This window comes from Mya arenaria, chromosome 9 (genome assembly GCF_026914265.1).
Source record: "Mya arenaria isolate MELC-2E11 chromosome 9, ASM2691426v1".
Classification (NCBI taxonomy): Eukaryota; Metazoa; Mollusca; class Bivalvia; order Myida; family Myidae; genus Mya; species Mya arenaria.
Window position 1 is genome coordinate 19220591 of NC_069130.1, and position 22637 is coordinate 19243227.

Sequence of the window (22637 nt, forward strand, 5' to 3'; positions counted from 1 at the left end):
ATGTAGATAGTAAGGAATGGAGATGACTGAGGTAAATGTAGATAGTAAGGCTTGGAGATCTCTGAGGTAAATGTAGAAAGGAAGACATGGAGATCACTGATGTAAATGTAGATGGCAAGGCATGGAAATGACTGAGGTAAATGTAGATAGTAAGGCATGGAGATGACGCTGGTAAATGTAGATAGTAAGGCATGGAGATTAATGAGGTAAATGTAGATAGTAAGACATGGAGATTACTGAGGTAAATGTAGATAGTAAGGCATAGAGATTACTGAGGTAAATGTAGATAAAAAGGCATGGAGCTGACAGAGGTAAATGTAGATGGTAAGGCATGGAGATTACTGAGGTAAATGTAGATAGTAAGACATGGAAATCACTGAGGTATGTATAGATAGTAAGGCATGGAGATCACTGAGGTAAATGTAGATAGTACGGCATGAAGATCACTGAGGTAAATGTAGATAGTAAGGCTTGGAGATCACTGAGGTAAATGTAGATAGGAAGACATGGAGATCACTGAGGTAAATGTAGATGGCAAGGCATGGAGATGACTGAGGTAAATGTATATAGTAAGGCATGGAAATGACTGTGGTATATGTAGATAGTAAGGCATGTAAACTACTGAGGTAAATGTAGATAGAAAGGCATGGAGATCACTGAGGTAAATGTAGATAGTAAGGCATATAGATTTTCAAATACATGTAGTGCTAATGGAATTACATAATAATAAGAGAGTCATGTCTGAACACGCTTTATAAGATGCAGCTATGAGATATAATTCAAAATAAATGATACAGACACAGCTGTATGTGCCTCATTAAATAGACATGTACTTTCAAATTTGAACAACATTTATACACTTTTTAGTGTAATTAAAAAGAAAAATCAGTGATGTGTTGCTAAATTTGTTCGCTATTGAATGCTATACAACCATTCCTATGCATTTGAAATTTAACAGAGAGTGCCACCGACATCTACCTTAGAAAGTTGATAATAAGGCAAATTAAAAACCCTGAAGGGTCGGAGACTATTTCGTATAAAGATTCTGGTAACCCGAACCGGTTGTATTGTTTTAGACTTTAGTCACATGTGATGCTCTAACAAAGGCTTTTGCATGCATACTTAACTCATCCCGGTGATAAATACACTTTGTCATTACAGAAGTTTTGAAAGGCGGATGAGCAAGTTTTAACTTGTCATTACCTCAAATAGTTATGCCAAAGGTCACCATTTTCCCTGGAGATCGACACAATAGACCATTGACCCTATGACCTCAAAATCCATAGGGGTCATCAACCGGTCATCCCAAACCTACATGCAAAGTTTGAGGACTATGGGTGCAGGCACTGTCGAGTTATCACACAGACAAGCTTTTTGCATTCAAGGTCACTTTGACCTTGACCTTTGGCCCGATGACCCCTCAAATCAATAGGGGTCATCTACTGGTTAGGCCTAACCCCAAAGTCCTGTAACAGGGCCATGGGTGCAAGCATTATTCAGATATCGCTCAAACAATCATTTCACATTCAAGGTCAATGTGCCTTCCACCTTTGACCCAATAAATCCTTAAACAATAGGGGTCATCCATTGGCCATGCCCAGCCTCTAAGTCAAGTTTGATGATCAAAGGTCCAGTCATTGTTGAGATATTACTCGGAGAAGCTTTGTTGACCTTTTTTAAGGTCACTGTGACCTTGACCTGTGGGCTGATGACCCCTATAACCAATCGGGGTTATCTACTGGTCAGACCCAACCTTCATGTCCAGTTTGATGATCATAGGTCTAGGAATTGTTGAGTTTGCATTCAAGGTCACTGTGACCTTGACCCTTGGCCCGATGACCCCTAAAATGAATAGAGTTCATCTACTGGTAAGGTCCAGCCTCCATGTTAAGTTTGATGACCATAGGTCTAGGTGTTGTTGAGGTATCACTCGGACAAGCTTTGACAACCTTTCACTATTAAATGTCACTGTGACATTGACCTTTGACCCACTGGTCAGGCCAAACCTTCATGTCAACTTTGATGTCCATACTCTGAGGAATTGTCGAGTTATCACTTGGGCAAGCTTTGGTCTACCGAAGGACCGACCGAAGGACCGACCATCCGACCGACCGACATGTTCAAAGCAATACACTCCCTCTTCTTCAAGGGAGGCATAAATATCACTCGCCTTAGTAACAAGCGAGTTGCGGAGTGAACGTCAACGCTTATCTGTTCTATTTCCACTCCAAAAAGGGCATAACTTCAAACTAATTAAACAAGACACCAAATGCTCTTCCATCATGCAAATGCATTACAGAATAATATGGAGTTGAACAATATGTAGAACCTGCGACATTATACCTCAGCATGGTGAACCTCCATGACAAGTTTTTTGAAAATCCTATAATGCACGATAAAGATACAGCCCTGATAAGGTTCAGTCCAGACCAGTCCTATCAACGGTACTCATTTTGACATTTAACCTATGCGTGTGTCCTTATAGACCTTGGCCTTGAGCATGACACGTTGCCTCATCATGGCGATTTTTTTATATAGTGCATGATCACGATACAGCCAGGACAAGAATCAGTTCAACCTTTGACCTCTAAGCATGACCATGACCTTTGAGGTACAAATCTGGGTCCTCCGCCATATCATGGTGAACCTTCTCGGCGAGTTTTTTGAAAATCCTAAAATGCATGGACAGACCCACACTCTTGCACGGAAGCGCCATTGTGGCAACTATGTCTCTCACCTCAAGCTGGCTCGACAAGTAGAGTCATGAGCCTTGATGTTTATAAGCAATCATCTCTGGCAACATATGTACACAGTTTCCTTCAAAGGTCGTTAACTAACTGCTTTACGACAACGCCAGCAAAAACATCAAGTCTATGACATTTTTCTTTGGTAAGTTAATAAAGTCAAAACCTAAAATGCAAAATATGAGTACAGCAAGCCACCAGTCAACAGTACTTAAGGTTTACCTTAAACTCTTACTAGATACAAAGTCTTCAGATCCAAATTTCAAGAATATTCTCTTCAATTCAATTCTACATAACGACAAAAACAACTTACGGGAACAAGCCTACAATGGCTAAAAAGTTCATCGGTCGGTCTCAGATTCCAGTGTGGCGGAGCGACAGGGACAAACTCTGATGTAGCAGTTCCTTCAGGCTTCTGCATTACTTGTCTGGCATGGACAAACAATATGTTTGACATGGAGGTATTGTAATTATTTTGTGTTATTCTGATGATTGATAAACATAGGAAAACTGATCGAACATCGGCTACTATCAATACTATTTTTTAACAAGAGATGTTTGTCAAACATTATGCCCCCAGAGCGCCATGTTTTCAAGAACATTTCAACAATTGAATGAAAATACATTAAATTAATTAATTAATTAATTAATTAAATTCATTAAAATACGAAAAAAATCTCGATATTTTACCAACAAATTTACGCTTGTATTTCTCCAGACTAAGGCTATCTGTATTTCCCCTGATAATTTAGACTGGTAGATATGCCAGAAACCGAATACATAGAGAGGAACGTTATTGTTTAACCTGCAATACTAATGATATTGAAGATGAATTTCACTTTATATGCATATGTCCATGTTATTCCGATGTTAGAAAGAAATATCTAAAACGTTGTTACTACATGCACCCTTCTGTATACAAAATTCTACGATTATTGAAATCAAATGATAGCAATGAATTAATTAAACTAGTTTGTATATTAAAGACGCTCTTGTTATTCGAAATAATTTGTTGAATGTTAAAAGATAAATGTTTAGTTCAGCCTCCAATTTTTGTTACACATAGTATGTTGCTTTTGTTACACATAGTATGTTGTGTTATATAAAAAAACGTATTTACCATTACATGTTGTATATACACGTTAACATGTTATATGGAAATATATATGTTTATGTTCATGATGTACATTGTACAAGTCTTAATAAAAATGTATGTCTGTCTGTCAATATTAATTTCATTGCTGCTAATCATTTTTATACAGTGCCAAAACAATGCACTATAATCCAATCAGGGCGCAATTTATTGAAATAAACAACGGCTTCATAACATCTTGTTTGTTATACAATATCGAGGGGTGAAAGCGAAATGGTTCTATCTTCTTCTTTATTTAATGTCACTAAGAACCTTTTAGGATTCACCCCTCGATATGAACATCAAGTTTTGATCTATACAAAGGACTAGACGATTGAAAATATATTTATCTCAAACGAAAGTGTGATGCCAACACTGTGGATGACGCCATGCTTTGCTGGCAAAACAATAAGCAAGAGCTGTCATAGAGACAGTATGTTTGACTATTTCACCACTTTTAACCAGAATTCCTGGGCTATTCCATTTAAACACATAACCCCAAGGGGGGGGGGGGCACTTTTAAAATATACCACTCCCCAACAGAAGCTAATTTACTCTTTCGGGGTGCAAATTAGCGGTAAAAGACACCCACCAAAACACTATTTAAATGATTGCCTTTCCCCTGTGGGTAATGTGTTTTACTGGAAATGCCCTAAGTCAAATAATAAAGGATCATCAGTTCCATTAGATGCAAGATAATTATCTGACTTGATTCATTAAGAAGATTGGATGGTTGGGAGTCCTTGAATGAAGTTTCAATGAATACATCAAGTAGTTGCTGAGATTTTGTTTTGCACGCTTTCATGCAAAACCAGAATTTCTAAGTCAAATAATACAGGGCCATATTTGCATTACATGCAATATAGAGTTATCCTACTTAAATAGTTAAGTAAGTCGGATGATTGAAGACATATTGCTATTTTAAAGTTTCAATGCAATGCATGACGTATTTAATGAGTTGTTGACTTAAATGTGGATTTTTGCAAAGCTTTTACAAGACGTTCTAAGTCAAATTCCAAGAGGCCATAATTAACATTATATGCAAAGTAGAGTTATCTTAATTGATTTAGTTGATTTGATAGTGGAGTACCGTTGTATTATGTTTGAATGCAAAACATAAGGTATCAACTGAAATAAAACTGTGTGCTTATATGCAAAACCGTAACCTTAATTTATAAATTGAATTAAAAAGGTTCAGAATTTGCATTATATTCAAGATAGAGTTATGTCACATGATTAATTAAAAAGGTTGAATGGTAGGAAACACTTGTCTTAAGTTCCACATTCTAAGAGGCTGACTTAGATGTGCTTTCTTGCAGAACTTTCACCAAGGTGTTGTGCTGACGCCGACGGTAGGGTAGGTGGAATAGCTCTCCTATTCTTCGAATAGTCAAGCTTAAAATGTCTGTTAAACATAGGCTACAACCATCAAGCATGGAACATAGAGCTTAAATATACACCTACATCACCATATTGATTCCATTCCCCAATCTGTCCTTTCTAGAACCACACCCAACTGGTTGCTAGGGGCTGTGTATCCAAAATGGCCGACGTTTCCGTTGACAACCGATTGAATGTCAGGTGCTTGTCTCCACCCTGTCCTTTCATAGTCTTGAAATTAAGTTGCACCAACATGCCACTGTGGTGGAGAACAAATAATATATGAAAGAGTAGTATTAAAAATGAACTATTCTAACAAAAAAATAGAATCAGATGTGTCGCATGTCTAGCATGCACATCACAATTTTTCTAGTAAAGGTCACAATGACCTTGAATCAAATGACCAAATTATCTATAGAGAACATGAACGGATTAGTTTAAACATTATATATTTAACAACGATTGTAAAGAAAGCTAAATAGCTTATACTAAGTCACTCTCGTTGGCACAATGTTGCGCGAGAGTGTGATCTTGTGTTGTGGGGGAAACCAATAATGCTGAAAACAACACTAAGGTTATCACAAAAGTTGTAAAAACTTAAACTGTTTTATACTAAATTCAGACTTGCTGACAAATTTGCAGATATTTTTTTTAAAGTTACAGAACAGTTTCAGTTCCATAATTATTTTTTTTTTATTGTTTAAAATCTTCCATTTGAAATTGACAGAACATGTCACAGTTAAATACAGCTTTGTCAAACTAAAGAGACCAACATACTCAATAAACAGAAAGTATTCATCGTAGGTTGGATCGCTGTATTGCAATTCCATACACACGTTTTCGTCGGGTTTAACTGTTTCCCAATTAGCACTGTCATCAAACTTGTAAATCCACTGGTACGGTAATTCACAGTGGTAATCGGAACATTTTGCCCCATACAAGCATCGACCCTGCAACAAATCAATAAACTCCACATTACCATGTAAGAAACATGGATGAAATTTGTTAGTATAGAACAGAATGAGTTCACAGGGGCGTATTCAATTCTGAAATTGCACACCACAGGCTGTATTCCACTCATTTCACTTTAATGATCAAGCAAAAAAAGCATATGATTTGTGCAGAGTTAAAAAGATATTATATATATTTTTTTATAATCAATTTAAAGCTACCTAACCACAAATCCCCAGTTAGAAAAGCGCCAAAATATTGCTAATACTTTTTTATTGGTATCTTATATTTTTAGAGTTATGACCTAAAGTTACAGTTTTAGAGCAACACAACTTTAATATTTAACAAGAAACGCCGCAATGCGACGAAACCAGGTTTTTAATGATTGACAGAAGAACTCCAGCCTGTATCTGTTTTTCTATTTTCAGTAACAGTGACCTTGAACCTAGGGACCCCAAATGCAATCTATTGAAAGGTATTCATAAACTCTTCCTTTATAAAAAGTTGTGTCAGGATATGTCAACCCTAACTTAAGTTATTCAGTTTCAACCAATTTTCTATTTTTAGTAACAGTGACCTTGACCTTGAGTCTAGGGACCCCAAACGGAATCCCATGAAAGGTATCCATAAACTCTTCCTTTATACCTGGTTTGGTCAAGATATGTCAACCCTAACTAAAATTATTCAGTTTCAACTGTTTTTCTAATTTTAGTAACAGTGACCTTGACCTTGAATCTAAGGACCCCAAAACGCAATCCCATGAAAGTATCCATAAACTCTTCCAATATACCAAGTTTAGTCAAGAAATGTCAACCCTAACTAAAGATATTCAGTTTGAACCATTTTTCTATTTTTAGCAACAGTGACCTTGACCCTAGGGACCCCAAACGCAATCCCATGAAAGGTATCTATAAACTCTTCCTGTGCACTAAGTTTAGTCAAGATATGTCATCCCGAACTAAAGTAATTTAGTTTCAACTGTTTTTCTATTTTAAGTAACAGTGACCTTGAACCTAGGGACCCCAATCGCAATCCAATGAATGGTACCCATAAACTTTTTCTATAGACCAAGTTTGGTCAAGATATGTTAACCCTTACTAAAGTTATTCAGTTTCAACCGTTTTTCTATTTTAGGTAACAGTCACCTTGACGTAGACCCTAGGGACCCCAAACGCAATCTCGTGAAAGGTACCCATAAACACTTCCTTTAGACCAAGCTTAGTCAAGATATGTCATCCCTAACTAAAGTTATTCAGTTTCAACCTTTTTTCTATTTTAAGAAACAGTGACCTTGACCTTGAACATAGGGACCCTAAACGCAATCCCATGAAAGGTCTCCATAAACTCTTCCTATTGACCAAGTTTGGTCAAGATATGTCATCCCTAACTAAAGTTATTCAGTTTCAACTATTTTTTTATTTTTAGTAACAGTGACCTTGACCTTGACCTAGGGACTCCAAACGCAATCCCATGAAAGGTCTCCATAAACTCTTCCTATAGACCAAGTTTAGTCAAGATATGTCATCCCTAACTAAAGTTATTCAGTTTCAACCGTTTTTCTATTTTTAGTAAGTGACCTTGACCTTAACCCTAGGGACATCAAAAGCAACCCATGAAAAGTACCCATCAACTTTTTCTATAGACCAAGTTTGGCCAAGATAAGTTAACCCTTAATAAAGTTATTCAGTTTCATAGGTGAGTTTGACGCCGCCCCACCGCCTGCCCGCCCGCCCGACCGCCCGAACAACGACGTTCGCCATTCAAATAACCAGGTTTCACTATGTGAAAACCTGGTTAAAAAGCAAAGACGATAACATTACTTATTTTCGTTCAAAAACAGATATGCTAATGAAGCGCACTTACCTTCAAGTGGTCAATATATATCTTCGTGTTAAGGATGTTGTCTGTCCCAGATTCTGATACCATTTCTGATTTCGGCTGCCTCACGAATGCTTCTAAAAGAAGACAGAACAGATAAAATTGTGAGTTTAGTTGGTTTCTTTAAGACAACGCCATCTCTTCTATACAAAATTCGTTTAGAGGCCCAACTTATAAAGTAAAAAAAAAATGTTGGGAATACAATTACTGTGAGCATTGGGAATGGGGCTGGAAAAATGGTCAGAACCCCCGCCCCCCCCCCCCTTGCATTCAGTTTATTTGGAAATTAACAGTACAGCCTGTCTATTTAACTCACTCAGATTCTACTCTTTAAATCGACTTGAAGCAGCGCTCTCCCAGATAGACCGTTTTGACAACTTTTTTTATATTTTTTCGTCTTGAAATGAGCCATTTTATAAGTGGGCTCGCATGCTCGTTCTCCTCAACAGATGACATATCAGCCTCCTGAGAGGAGTTAGAAGAACAAACATTATTGGTTGATTTGACCATACCGTCAGCCTTCGTGGTCGATATAAGCTCCCCAATCTCCGCCAGCACACCCTTGTCTTTAGAAATAGCCTCTGCTAGTAACGTAGTCAGTCTGCTGTGATTTGCTAGAGGTGGTGAAGACTATTTCCGCTTCCTCTTTCCACCTTTTGCTGTTTTTGCATTTGTTTTGCCCATGATGATGCTGCAATAATAACTGTTATAGGTTAGTTATTTCATCGAAATCTGAATGCCAATGTCTCTTAAGTTTATACAGATGTAAAAATTCTGAATACTTTGGAGGTACATAACTGATACCCCATTAACATATATATATACGCTATGTATACATCTATATACTTTTGAGGTACACAGCGAATATCCCATAAGTATGTATATAAACACTGAATACCGTGGGGTTGCACAGCCAATACCCCATTAGAACGTATATAAATGCTGGATACTGTGGAGGTACACAGCCAATACCCCATTATAACGTATATAAATGCTGACTACTATGGAGGTACACTGCCAATACCCCCATCAGTATATATATATAAATGCTAAATACCGTGGGGGTACACAGCCACTTTCTCATTAGAATTTATATAAATGCTAAATAATGTGGGGGTACACAACCAATACCCCATTTGTATGTATATAATTGCTGAATAATGTGGGGGTACACAGACAACATTCCATAAGTACTTATATAAATGATGAAAACTGTGGGGGTAAAAAACCAATACCACATTAGTATATATAAATGCTGAATACGGTGTGGGAACACAACCAATACCAGATTAGTATGTATATAAATGCTGCATACTGTGGGGTACACAACCAATACCAGATTAGTCTGTATATAAATGCTGAATACTGTGGAGGTACACAGTCAATACCCCATTAGTATGTATATAAATGCTGAATACTGTGGAGGTACACAAACAATACCCCATAAGTATGTTTATAAATGCTGAATACTGTGGAGGTACACAACCAATACCCCATTAGTATGTATATAAATGCTGAATACTGTGGGGGTACACAACCAATACCCTATTAGTATGTATATAAATGCTGAACACTGTGGAGGTACAAAAAAAATACCCCATTAGCATGTATATAAATGCTGAATACTGTGGGGTACACAAACAATACCCCATTAGTATGTATATAAATGCTGCATACTGTGGGGTACATAAACAATACCCCATTAGTATGTATATAAATGCTGAATACTGTGGGGTACACAAACAATACCCATTAGTATGTATATAAATGCTGTATACTGTGGGGTACACAAACAATACCCCATTAGTATGTATATAAATGCTGCATACTGTGGGGTACACAAGCAATACCCCATTAGTATGTTTATAAATGCTGAATACTGTGGGGTACACAAAAAATACCCCATTAGTGTGTATATAAATGCTGCATACTGTGGGGTACACAAACAATACCCCATTAGTATGTATATAAATGCTGCATACTGTGGGGTACACAAACAATACCCCATTAGTATGTTTATAAATGCTGCATACTGTGGGGGTACACAAACAATACCCCATTAGTATGTATATAAATGCTGCATACTGTGGGGTACACAAACAATACCCCATTAGTATGTATAAAAATGCTGAATACTGTGGGGTACACAAACAATACCCCATTAGTATGTATATAAATGCTGAATACTGTGGGGTACACAAACAATACCCCATTAGTATGTATATAAATGCTGAATACTGTGGGGTACACAAACAATACCCCATTAGTATGTATAAAAATGCTGAATACTGTGGGGTACACAAGCAATACCCCATTAGTATGTATATAAATGCTGAATACTGTGGGGTACACAAACAATACCCCATTAGTATGTATATAAATGCTGAATTCTGTGGGGGTACACAACCAATACCCTATAGGTATGTATATAAATGCTATATACTGTGATGGTACACAACCAATAGCCTATAAGTATGTATATATATATATATATATATATGCTGAATACTGGGGGGGGTACACAACCAATACCCCATTAGTATGTATTTAAATGCTGAAAACTGTGTGGGTACACTGCAAATACCACTTTAGTATGTATTTAAATCTGAATAATGTGGGTACACGGCCAATACCCAATTAGTATGTATATAAATGCTGCATACTGTGGGGTACACAAACAATACCCCATTAGTTTGCATATAAATGCTGAATAGTGTCGGGGGTACACAAACAATACCCCATAAGTATGTGTATAAAGCTTTACAAAAACTAAATATTATGCAGGGACGTGCATAGGCATGTGCACTTGCGTACACTTGGTTTGAAAAATTGAAAAATTAAAACCAAAAAGAAGTATTAAAAACTGATGTCTTACCAGGGTAAAGTCTCTTAGTTATTAATTAATTAATTAACACGTTTTTTTTGGAATTACGATAATGTAATCAATATACAGAGTTAGCATTGGATGAGCTACAGTGCACAGAGTAGAAGTTTGTTCTCTTGTCAGTTTCAGCAAATGTTCGATTTCATCCCTTATGATTTTTGTTAACTGCCATTTCGATACTGTATGATATGGCATCTGCAAGTATTGTTTTTGACCCTCCTTTCACGGACATTTTTGTTGACAAAATTACAGACAAGTTAAGCTTTCTTACCGCCAAGTGGCACACTGTCCACCAGTTCGCATCTCCAAGCAGGTATCTATTGCCGTACGAGTTTTCTATGACACCTTCAGCATGCAGTCCATGTTTTACAAATATTTTATTTGTAATGCAGTTATTCCCACAGTATACAATACATGGTAGTAGTTTCATATCATTAATACGAATGTATTTATGTCTTAAAGATGACAGCTATCGATGAAAGTCCGCTTAAAAATATTGTATATTTATATTTTTTATCCAAAGCCATGGGGGAATTCTCGACATTTAAAATTGTTCAAAGTAACACTTGTTTTCAAATGTATGCATAAATAAGCAAATTTGCTTATGAACAAAACTGTCAATCAGAACCTAAAAGCTTTGAAAATATATATGCAATAATTAAACACTACAGAACTGTAACGCTTTTCGCAGAAAAAAGGGTATTTTGCATATTTTGTCACATTTTTGTAAAAAGGAGATTAATTTTGAATGTTTAATAAAGTTTTATCATTGTTTCTTGACGAAAAACAGCACTTTAATGATCAGCAGAAATAAAATTGTTCAATTGCCACAAACCAGAAAATTGAATGTTGTTCCTATGATAAGCTATACCTTGTATACGAACTTGCAATCCCAAGCGCCTAATACATAATGTTTCTACTTAATATTTGCATTTTTTTCAATAGAATAATTTGTTTTGATTGATACCAAAATAATATGGGGTCACCAAGCCTTGCAAACAAGATGTAAGTTTGTATTATTCGGTGAGGCGGCAAGGATTCGAACCCATGACCTAACGCACCAAAACAAACTACTATTGGTGCTGTCTATCTTGGTAAAGTTGTTATAATATTTTTATGCCAGATAGGTACAAGATAATCAATACAGAAGATAGCATATATAAAGCCACTGAACATTATTTTAACTAAATTTATCAATCATACAGCCTTTGTTGGTTTAGCAATTCGCTTACTGATAGACGGTACATTTCCGAACAGGGCACAACTCCCGAACACCGGCTAAAACACGCGTTTGTTTACCGTGATCGATTATTCGATGTTCTAGATCAATACAGAGGCTTGCCTTGGTCACACTTGCAAAGTTTCATCTTGTTTTGTTAAGTATTTTTCTAAAAAATGCCATTCAATGTTTATACGCTTAAAGATCAAAATGTAGCGCATGGGGGAATGAGGTCAGAGGGCGCACGCGCATCTTTAGGTTTTGCAGTTATGTTGACATACATTACGGTTTACATTTGAAGTGAATGTTTTGAAAAAAACTCGGAAACAATAAATTACTTTGCATCTTTTTAAAAGTGTTTATTTAATATAGCATACTTTTTAGTTATAATTGTATGACCATGTATTTTTACTTTTCAAGTGTTCGGTATATGTGCCCTTCATAGCATAATTTGAAGGGTGATTTACTGTCCATAAAATGAACGATTTTCGACATAAAATTGACGAGATCGTGAATATGTACTTTGACAGCTGTTTTCACATGAACCAAAGGTGTTTCATACGAAAGTTAACTTACTACAACATAAACTCTCCAAGATAATTGTAAAAAACATCAAAAAGTGTTCGGATTTGTGACCTTAGCCAATATATATTTCTGTCCAATATTTTTAACCTAACAAATCTTAAATTCATTTGGTCCAATTACTCTCTCATTTTAACAAAAAATCCCAGGCTTATTAATAATGTCAGATGGGGGAACTGTTACTAGTGATAACTTATATTTTCATATTCTATAATCTTTGTACAAATAAAATTAAATAAAAAAATAATATATATTTTTATTAAAAACATAAAACGGTTTTTAGGTCCGTGACGTTTGTTGTTTTTTCCCCTCATATTTTTTAAAAATGAAATTAAAAGCTACTTTCGATTTCATTGAAAACAAAAGTATCTTTAATTATGTGGATACAAACCGTACTGTACACCGTAAGAAAACGAATTTAAACAAATAAAATATTCCCTAATATTGATCTGGAGTTAACCCAGCTTACCATTTAATCCTTATAGGCGTAATAACCATTGACAACTACGGATACATTAATAAGTGGTAAAATGGCAGACATCAATAACCATTTTTACATTATGGTAAACCTGCCTTTTTTATTCATGTCACATGAAGAAAAAATGCAGGTTTACCATAATGTAAAAATGGTTATTTTCTATGAATTCGGAGAGCGAAAAAATCATTATTTTAAGGTGTTCAAACTCTAAGGTGAAGAACGGTAAATACATTCAGAAATCCAACTCTAATATTGTCAACTTTACGTACATACATTTCGTAACAAATGCTTTTCGTACCCAAATCACATTTTTTTCAGGGAAAATAGATCAGGGTCAGCGGGAAAAAATAGGGTCGGTCGGGTAACCTGAAACATACCTATTTTTTATTTGGCCTGACAGTTTAAATACTTACCAGAGCTTACAATATCCCCGTTTACATAGACTTTAAAATGCCTTATCGCATTTTTCCCTGTGAATGACGCAGGAAAAAAATCTAGATACAACAAGGCATTCTTTTCTATTTTGCTACGATTCACTCATTAAACCTTTTGTTTTCCTGTCTGAATGTAGGTCTCCGGATATTCCACTTAAATTTATTGCTAAAATGGTTACTTTATTATCCGAAAATATTTGCTTTATTTTGAGACATGCGATGTTAAACTGATATTAATCGAATAAAACGTTCAATCACTTATTACGATTTAGATATAATAGTACTTTCAGTTTAATAATCCTTGTGGCGCACAAAAATAGTTTTATCCGAAGATTCAGCCACTTGTATGTCACCTCGCTTTGACTGTCATTTATTACAAGATCTTAAGTTGTATGACCGATATTTCTTCTTCTCCTGTTCACTCAAGAAATATCGAATTGAATTAAAACGCTTCAAGCCTTTTGTATCCTTTTTTCATTTAACAGTTGAAGTTTTTTTTACCTAAATCAGCGATAATGAAAGTAATTGACCTCGGAGTAGCAGTCAACAGTTACATTGAGTTAGACGCGTATTGACAATCTCCTACAGAGTGATATCCCTTTTCCTGCAGAGAAAATATGTGCCGCCGCGTAAGACAACTAACTTGATTTGAACTTAGAGATAAAATCAAACGAAACGTTTAAAAAATAACCATTATTTAAGAGTAAACTTAAAAACTAAATGAGCATTATTTTGAGTATTTACGCGTTTATTTTTTAAGTCAAAAACTTGAGTTACAACGAAAGGAGTTAAACATGAAAATAGAAGAACAAGAAATAATCAATGAAATAGAACGTTCAAAACTTGAAGAATCTATGTGACGAAGATGATTTGCGCAGTTTGACAGACATTTAACCTGTTGTTTAATTGCCAATATTCACGGAGCAACACCATGACACCGATGAGAAGAACCACTCTGTTGCAGCGTTACCTCTCACTGAGCAACCATCAAGGGGGAGTGGTGACGTTGTAGGGCAGTAGAACAGCGGTGCCGACGAACTGACGGCTAGGCGTTGAAGTGGATACGCACCTCGAGGAGACGGCGGAGATTGAGGCATTTTCCAGGGGTTACGAGCGATGGCCAATACCATCCAGAAGAGTTTTAATTTACCGAGACCTGACATTTTAACTTTTAGTGGTAATCGGGCAGATTATTGCAGATCTATGAGAACTTTTGAAACAAACATTGAGAGTAGTGTTACTGTTTTTATGTCACGTCTGTTTTATCTCATTTAATATTGTCAAGGTGAGGCTAAGCAATCTATTGAGGACTGCGTTGTACTTTCATCTGAAAATGGCCTTTCAAGAGCAAAGGCAATTTTGGCTTCCCGGTATGGTAAGCCGCATCTTGTCGCGCGGTCCCATGTAGATCGTTTAGTTAATGGTCAGCCGTTAAAAGAAAATGATGTTCAGGGTCTCATTAGATTATCCCTAGATATGGAAAAATGAGAGATTACACTATCTCAGTTAGGTTTTATGTCAGATGTTAATAGCTCTGAAAATTTGAGAAAAATAGTAAAACGCCTGCCTATGCACATTAAAACAAAATGGGTTGATAAGGCTAGTTCAATTATTGACGGAGGCCGAGAACAAAACTTTTATGATTTGATGAAGTTTGTTGAGAAGCGGGCTACCGTTGCAAATACTATGTATGGGCAAGATCTAGCTGATGAGGGGGTCAATAAAGGGAGAGATAGAGCTTGTGTGAATGGGCCGAAAAGTGAGAGTTACCATTTTAGCCATATCAGCAAGTAATAATGACATTGAGCCAGCAGCGCGTATCTTGTCATGTGTATTCTGTAAGGGTCGGCATAAACTAATCGACTGCAATGAATTTAAACAAAAGGATGTTGAATACAAAATAGCATTTGTAAGGAAGCACAAAATGTGGGACAATTGTTAAAACTTCAAGCATATTGCAAAGTTTTGTAGGAAGCAGAGCGGATGTGACGTACCGAGATGCAGAATAAAACATCATGCCATGCTGCATCGAGGTAACCAGAGTATGGCGACGGGCAGTTGTACATCGACGAATGGGAGTGGTTATGGCAAAAATGTATGTCTACGAATCGTTCCGGTAGCCGTGCATCAGTGATCGAAGACAGAGCAAACCTCTTCAGACGTCACACTTTGTAGCGATTCCTTAGTTAAAAGACAAAACGCCAAAGGTAAGTCGTTAGATTTTCTACAACAACAGTTAATGGAAGTAAGGAGAAGAAAAGGGCATATAGTTTAATGCAGAGGTAAGTTCTATTGACGGACAGGGGCATTTGACCCTTCCAAGAGTGTGGTCTGTAGAACGTTTGACTGTGTCTCTGGATTCACTCCCGAAAAGTCCGGAAATGGCCAAGTGGGATCACTAAGCTGGCATTGAATTGCCTAATATAGACGCAGATGTAGTTGGGCTATTGATTGGCAGTGACACACCGAAAGCCTTCTGGGTGGAAAAAGAAAGAAGAGGTAAGCGCAGCGAACCATATGCCATATCATCGATTTTAGTTTGGACGATCATTGGGCCTACAGGTAAGTTGTCCACAAATTTAAATGTCAATGTGCATTATCAACAAGCCGATGTATTACAGCAAATGCACCAACTCTGGTCTACAGACTTTCCGGAGTTCGCAGATGACGCTAAACGGGAGATCGTCAGGTATAATGATGAAGACAATATCTCAAGAGGATGGACATTACAAAATCGGACTACCTAGGCGCGATGACAAATGTTTTCCACATAACAATCACATGGCACTTACAAGTCTAGCAGGCCTTAAAAGGAAATTGCAAGGTAATGATAATTTGCATCAAATGTATAGTGATGCAATAGAAGGATATATATTGAAAGGTCATGCAAAACGATTATGCGAAAATGGGACAGAGTGTAAAAGTGACAAGATTTGGTACCTACCGCATCATCCAGTTGTAAGCCCACGGATACCAGGAAAGGTAAGAGTAGTTTTTGACTGCACTGCAAAATACAAAGGTATATCACTGAATGATCGGCTGCTTCAAGGTCCCGATTTAGTAAATAGTATAGTCGGAGTACTTACGCGTTTCAGAGAGGAAAGGATTGCGTTAGTGGAAATATTAAAACTACGTTTCACCAAGTGTGGGTGATGGATTAAGACTGCCAAGCGCTAAGATTTCTGTGGTGGCCCGAAGGGGACTTAACTCGACAACCTGAATGCCACCAGATACAAGTGTATTTGTTTGGCGCAACTTCTTCGCCGAGCTGTGAAGCGTATGCATTAAAAAGAACGGCGACTGACAATGCAGAAATGTATTCACCGAAGGTAACCTTAACACTGGAGAGGGACTTCTATGTAGATGATCTATTAAAGTCAACAAACAACAAGGAAAATGCAGTATTGCTTTGTAAGGATCTCCGAAAAATACTAGGTCGAGGTGGCTTCAGACACACAAAGTGGATGTCGAACGGCCAAGAAGTAGTTGATTCAATTCCACCGGAAGAGCAAGCAAAACCGTCTGTAACTGTTAACCTAGAAGATGGCAGCGAGTTCGAAAGAACACCCGGTCTTCAGTGGAACATCAGAGATGATAATTTCTTTTTTGAGGTACATCTGAAAGAAAAGGCGCCTACACGAAGAGGAGTTTTATCTGTAGCAAGCTCCTTATAAGATCCGTTAGGATTCGTAGCCTCAGTGACATTGATTCCGAAGTTGATACTACAGAACGCATGTCGTCAAGGAATAACGTGAGATCAAAAAACTTAATGAAGCCGACATAGAAAAGTGGGGTGATTGGCTTACAAATTTGCGAAAGTTGTCATCTGTTCAAATTGAAAGGTGTCTTAAGGCGGGTGACCTTGATAACTCTTCATGCAATGAAGAGCTGCATATGTTCAGTGATGCTTCACAATATGCCTATGAAGCAGCAGCATGAAGATACGACATATATATGACAGACAAGGAAACGGAAAATGTTCATTTGTGATGGGGAAATCTAGGTTAGCGCCCATCAAGACAGTTACACTACCGATACTTGAATTAGCAGCTGCAGTAGTATCGGTAAGATTGTATCAGATGCTGATTAAAGAACTGGACACAAAGGTCGACAACTGCTATGTTTGGACCGACTCAATGATTGTTCTAGGGTATGTTCGAAATACATCACGGCGTTTTAAGACGTATGTTGCTAACAGATTAGCTCTTTTTCACGAATTGACTTCCCCAAATGATTGGAGATACGTGCCTCCAAACATGAATCCATCTGGTGTACATCCAGAGGAAAGAGGGAAACATTTTATATGGTTAAACGGACCAAATTTTCTGAACATGGAGAAAGATAATTGGCCACATGAACCTGAACCTGAGTATAAGCGGCGCTTCCAGAAAACACAACGACAGCAAATGGCACCGTTGCCAGTTGAGAGGCTTACTCCGGACAAACCTCCGTTTACGTACGTCGGTATGGACTATTTCGGGCCTATGTATGTCAAGGTCGGTCGTAGCCATCAAGCACGATACGGTTGCCTGTTCACCTGCTTGACGACACGAGCAGTTCATATTAAAATCACACATAGCTTAGGAACTGACTCGTTTGTATGTGCATTGCAACGTTACATGAGTAGAAGGGGAAAACCAGAGAAGATTTCCAGCGATAATGGTGCTAATCTTACTTCCGGAGAAAGGGAATTAAGAGCAGAAATTGCCAAATGGAACAAGAGTCGTATCATGAATGAATTGGTGCAGAAAGACATAGAATGGCAGTTCATTCCTCCTTATGCGAGTCATATGGTTGGAGTGTGGGAAAGACTGGTTCAGTCAGTAAAGAAAGCCTTAAAATCGGTAGTCAAAGAGCAGCTTTTGAAAGACGAAGCACTAAATACTCTCATGACGGAGACAGAAAAGATTGTAAATAACAGACCGATTAAAAAGGTAAGTGGTGATAGCAGAGATCCAGAAGCACTATCGCCGAGCCAACTGTTGCTTTTGTGCCCAAATACGTGTATGCCACTTGGTGTCTTTGGCAAGAATGACAATTATTGTAGGCGTTGGTGCGTCAAGCTCAGTATCTTGCAGACGTATTATGGCGACGTTGGGTAAAAGAGTACGTACCAAATCTTCTTGAGAGGCAAAAATGGCAAGATGTTCAACGAAATATCGAGGTAAATGATCTTGTTCTTGTGTGTGATGAGTCACTACCACGTGGATGTTGGCCTCTTGGACTGGTAAAAGAGGTAAGTAAGGGACGAGACGGTTTGGTTCGCTCGTGTAAGGTATGTGTGAATGGATCAGTGAAGGTGAGACCTGTTACGAAATTATGTCTGCTTGGAAACAGTTTATAAACACGGACAGTTTGCTTAAAACTAGAGAAAGGTAGAAGTTGTTTTAAAGTAAGCCGTTGGTCACGAACAATTTGATGGTTGGTAAGTATAAAACATGCATTTGTGTACGTCTTATAATCAGGTATTGTATAACCTTAAGATCATATTTTGTTTTGGAGCATTTAATTCCTAGTTGCTTTAGGTAAATTATTGAATGAACTCCAAAATGAAGGTTCATTGAGGGGCGATGTGCCGCAGCTAGGAATATGTTTATTTTTAAATTCATAAGCTTTGTGGGTCGCTAACGAGTAAGATTCATTGTAATAATAATAGATCAAATTAATCAGACCGATTGTTTAGATTATTTGCCCGGGATATGCAAGATACGTAGACAAAATATATTTAGAATGGTTACCATGAGCTTGTTTTGGGTTTTGATTGGCTGGCAGCTGCGAGAGCTCCGGGCGTAAGTAAATTTGGTCAGTAAGTGAGGTGCGAGTGAAAATACATGAATGAATGTTTGTTAAATAAATCGGAATACGTACCAATGGGAGTATTTAAGTTTTGTAGCATTTTTTGTTTTTTATAAATAAAGTTGAGCTACAATATAAAGGACAGGTTAGTTAAGGCAATTGTTGATGGCTAGACAATTTCAGACGATTAAGACCCAAAATTATTTATATTTCGCGTGGGTGACAAATACATGGCAAACAGTTGCTGTGGTTGATTTAAAGAAATTGTGGCCAAAATTGTCATTTTACTACACGGGTGTGAAAGTATAATCAATCGATACATTTGAAATACTATCGAAATAAACTGAGACACTTGAAACACTAAGTTTTCTTTAATTGTATACACGTAAAAACAGATACCATTAAATTTCCGACCTTAATATGAGATTATGTACAAAAATTGTTTGCTTATTATGCTATGCAATTTATTGATTTAGACTATTTCCGTGTTTGATTTCCGCCAAAATTTCAGTGACAACATTTTAATGAAAGATAAATATATTCATTTCATTAAAAATATGTAATTTAATGATATTCTTGACAAATGCGATGTAAGAGCAGCAGCACATGGTCTTGACATATACGATGTAAGAGCAGCAGCACATGGTCTTGACATATGCGATGTAAGGGCAGAAGCACATGGTTTGACATATGCGATGTAAGAGCAGCAAGACATGGTATTGACATATGCGATGTAAGAGCAGCAGCACATGGTCTTGACATATGCGATGTAAGAGCAGCAACACATGGTCTTGACGTATGCGATGTAAGAGCAGCAACACATGGTCTTGACATATGCGATGTAAGAGAAGCAACACATGGTCTTGACATATGCGATGTAAGAGCAGCAACACATGGTCTTGACATATGCGATGTAAGGGCAGCAGCTTATGGTCTTGACATATGCGATGTAAGAGCAGCAACACATGGTCTTGGCGTATGCGATGTAAGAGCAGCAACACATGGTCTTGACGTATGCGATGTAACAGCAGCAACACATGACCTTGACATATGCGATGTAAGAGCAGCACATGGTCTTGACGTATACGATGTAAGAACAACAGCACATGGTCTTGACATATGCGATGTAAGAGCAGCAACACATGGTCTTGACATATGCGATGTAAGAGCAGCAGCACATGGTCTTGACATATGCGATGTAAGAGCAGCAGCAAATAGTCTTGACATAGGCGATGTAAGGGCAGCAACACATGGTCTTGACGTATGCGACGTAAGGGCTGCAACACATGGTCTTGAAGTATGCGATGTAAGGGCTGCAACACATGGTCTTGACGTATACGATGTAAGAGCAGCAGCACATGGTTTGACATATGCGATGTAAGAGCAGCAACACATGGTCTTGACATATGCGATGTAAGAGCAGCAACACATGGTTTTGACATATGCGATGTAAGAGCAGCAACACATGGTCTTGACGTATGCGATGTAAGAGCAGCAACACATGATCTTGACGTATGCGATGTAAGTGCAGCAACACATGGTCTTGACGTATGCGATGTAAGAGCAGCAACACATGGTCTTGACGTATGCGATGTAAGGGCAGCAACACAGCAGCACATGGTCTTGATATATGCGATGTAAGGGCAGCAACACATTGTCTTGACATATGCGATGTAAGGGCAGCAACACATGGTCTTGACATATGCGATGTAAGAGCAGCAACACATAGTCTTGACATATGCGATGTAAGATCAGCAGCACATGGTCTTGACATATGCGATTATTATCAGTAAGAACAACAGCATATGCGAGAAAACAGCTGTAAAATAGGACCCGTTGTTGTATTCTCTATTAGTAGATTGAATATATGATGACAAAGTTTGTTGTGAGTTTCAACATCAAGCTGCCTGCTCTCACCCAGTTGTGCAAAAGGATTTTCGCTGAGCGCTTGCCTGGTTGTCGCTGGGTTTAATATAATTTATGAAATGCGACAAAGGACATCTGAAGCTGCCAAACACGGCAAGTTTGCAGAATCTGTGTTTGGATATTTCGACACTTCTTATGACGAAAGAAATCTGTTATAGCTTCTGAAACATTTGTCAAGTTCTCAACGAAGAAAATCAAACAATGGCTTAAATGAAAAGCTGAGCATGAATGGAACAAGCTTATGAAAGAAGCATTGAAAGATTTGTTGAGGTGAGGGCAAACAACAACAGAAGGGCAGAAAATATTGTTGGAGACCAATGGAGAAAGGTTGAAGAGTCTAGCCATATCGATCGCAGAGCCGTTGAGAGATGACAACTGCATTGTCTCGGAAGATAATCTTTTTTGGGTTTTTTGATAAGTACCCTACTCCCATGTTTAAATGCTCTCATAACTGTGGTATGTAAAATAAAGCACGGACAAAAGCTCCTTTAAATAAGGGTAAACGGTATACTATATGTTACTGGTGTAGGAAGTTGCTGTTTGTTATTTATTAATCAATCCTGACATTTAAAAAAAACTTATTGCAAAGACTAACAAGGTGTTTTATCTTCTAGAGAGTACTTTCATCTTTTTGTATATTTTGTTAATCAGCTTGATATAAGCCAAACATATGCTGTTTTTTTTAAAATTGATTTCTTTGTACAATATTTCAGGTGCTTTGGTATCCTGATTACTTACCGTCACGTCAACCGTCCCATGTAGTAATTCCTAGTTTTTTTGTTTTTTGTTAAGCAGTCGCCTGATAATAAAACCTGCCTTTTTTAAATGCCTTTTAAAACTGGTGTATTTTCTTCTACTGAATATTTAAACATGTAATTTTATCCACAATCGATCTTCCATAAAACTGTTATTCTTATACTACCTGAGGTTTAACACGAGTGGTTTTGTTATTTTGTAAACATTTGCGAAATGAATGAGCTCAGTACATAATATGTCCTCGGTTTGTCGCCAGGTTTTCAAAATTATTGCACAACGATCTAAACCATGTCAGTTCGATTCGTTGAAAATGCCTAAAAATAGATCATTTTTTAGACATTTTTTTCCATTCAGTTCTTTTTCGAAACTTCACTTAAAAAACACGACGTTTGTTCACCATAACTTTCAGATCAATTATGTTTTCAGATCATACAAACTCTATTTGTTAAAGACCAATAAGCTATATTTTCGTTTATA

General features: G+C 37.3%; 1 protein-coding gene across 1 annotated transcript; it reads left to right on the plus strand.

Annotated features, from left to right (window-relative positions):
- The first annotated feature begins 16996 nt into the window (after positions 1-16996).
- On the plus strand, positions 16997-17356 carry LOC128245824 (uncharacterized). The gene has a single exon (XM_052964049.1). It carries the CDS (start codon positions 16997-16999, stop codon positions 17354-17356), a length of 360 nt encoding a protein of 119 aa, XP_052820009.1.
- Positions 17357-22637: the final 5281 nt, after the last annotated feature.

Bases quoted from the DNA above. Each gene is read 5' to 3' on its own strand.
- LOC128245824 (XM_052964049.1), top strand. From the start codon at position 16,997: ATGTATTCACCGAAGGTAACCTTAACACTGGAGAGGGACTTCTATGTA.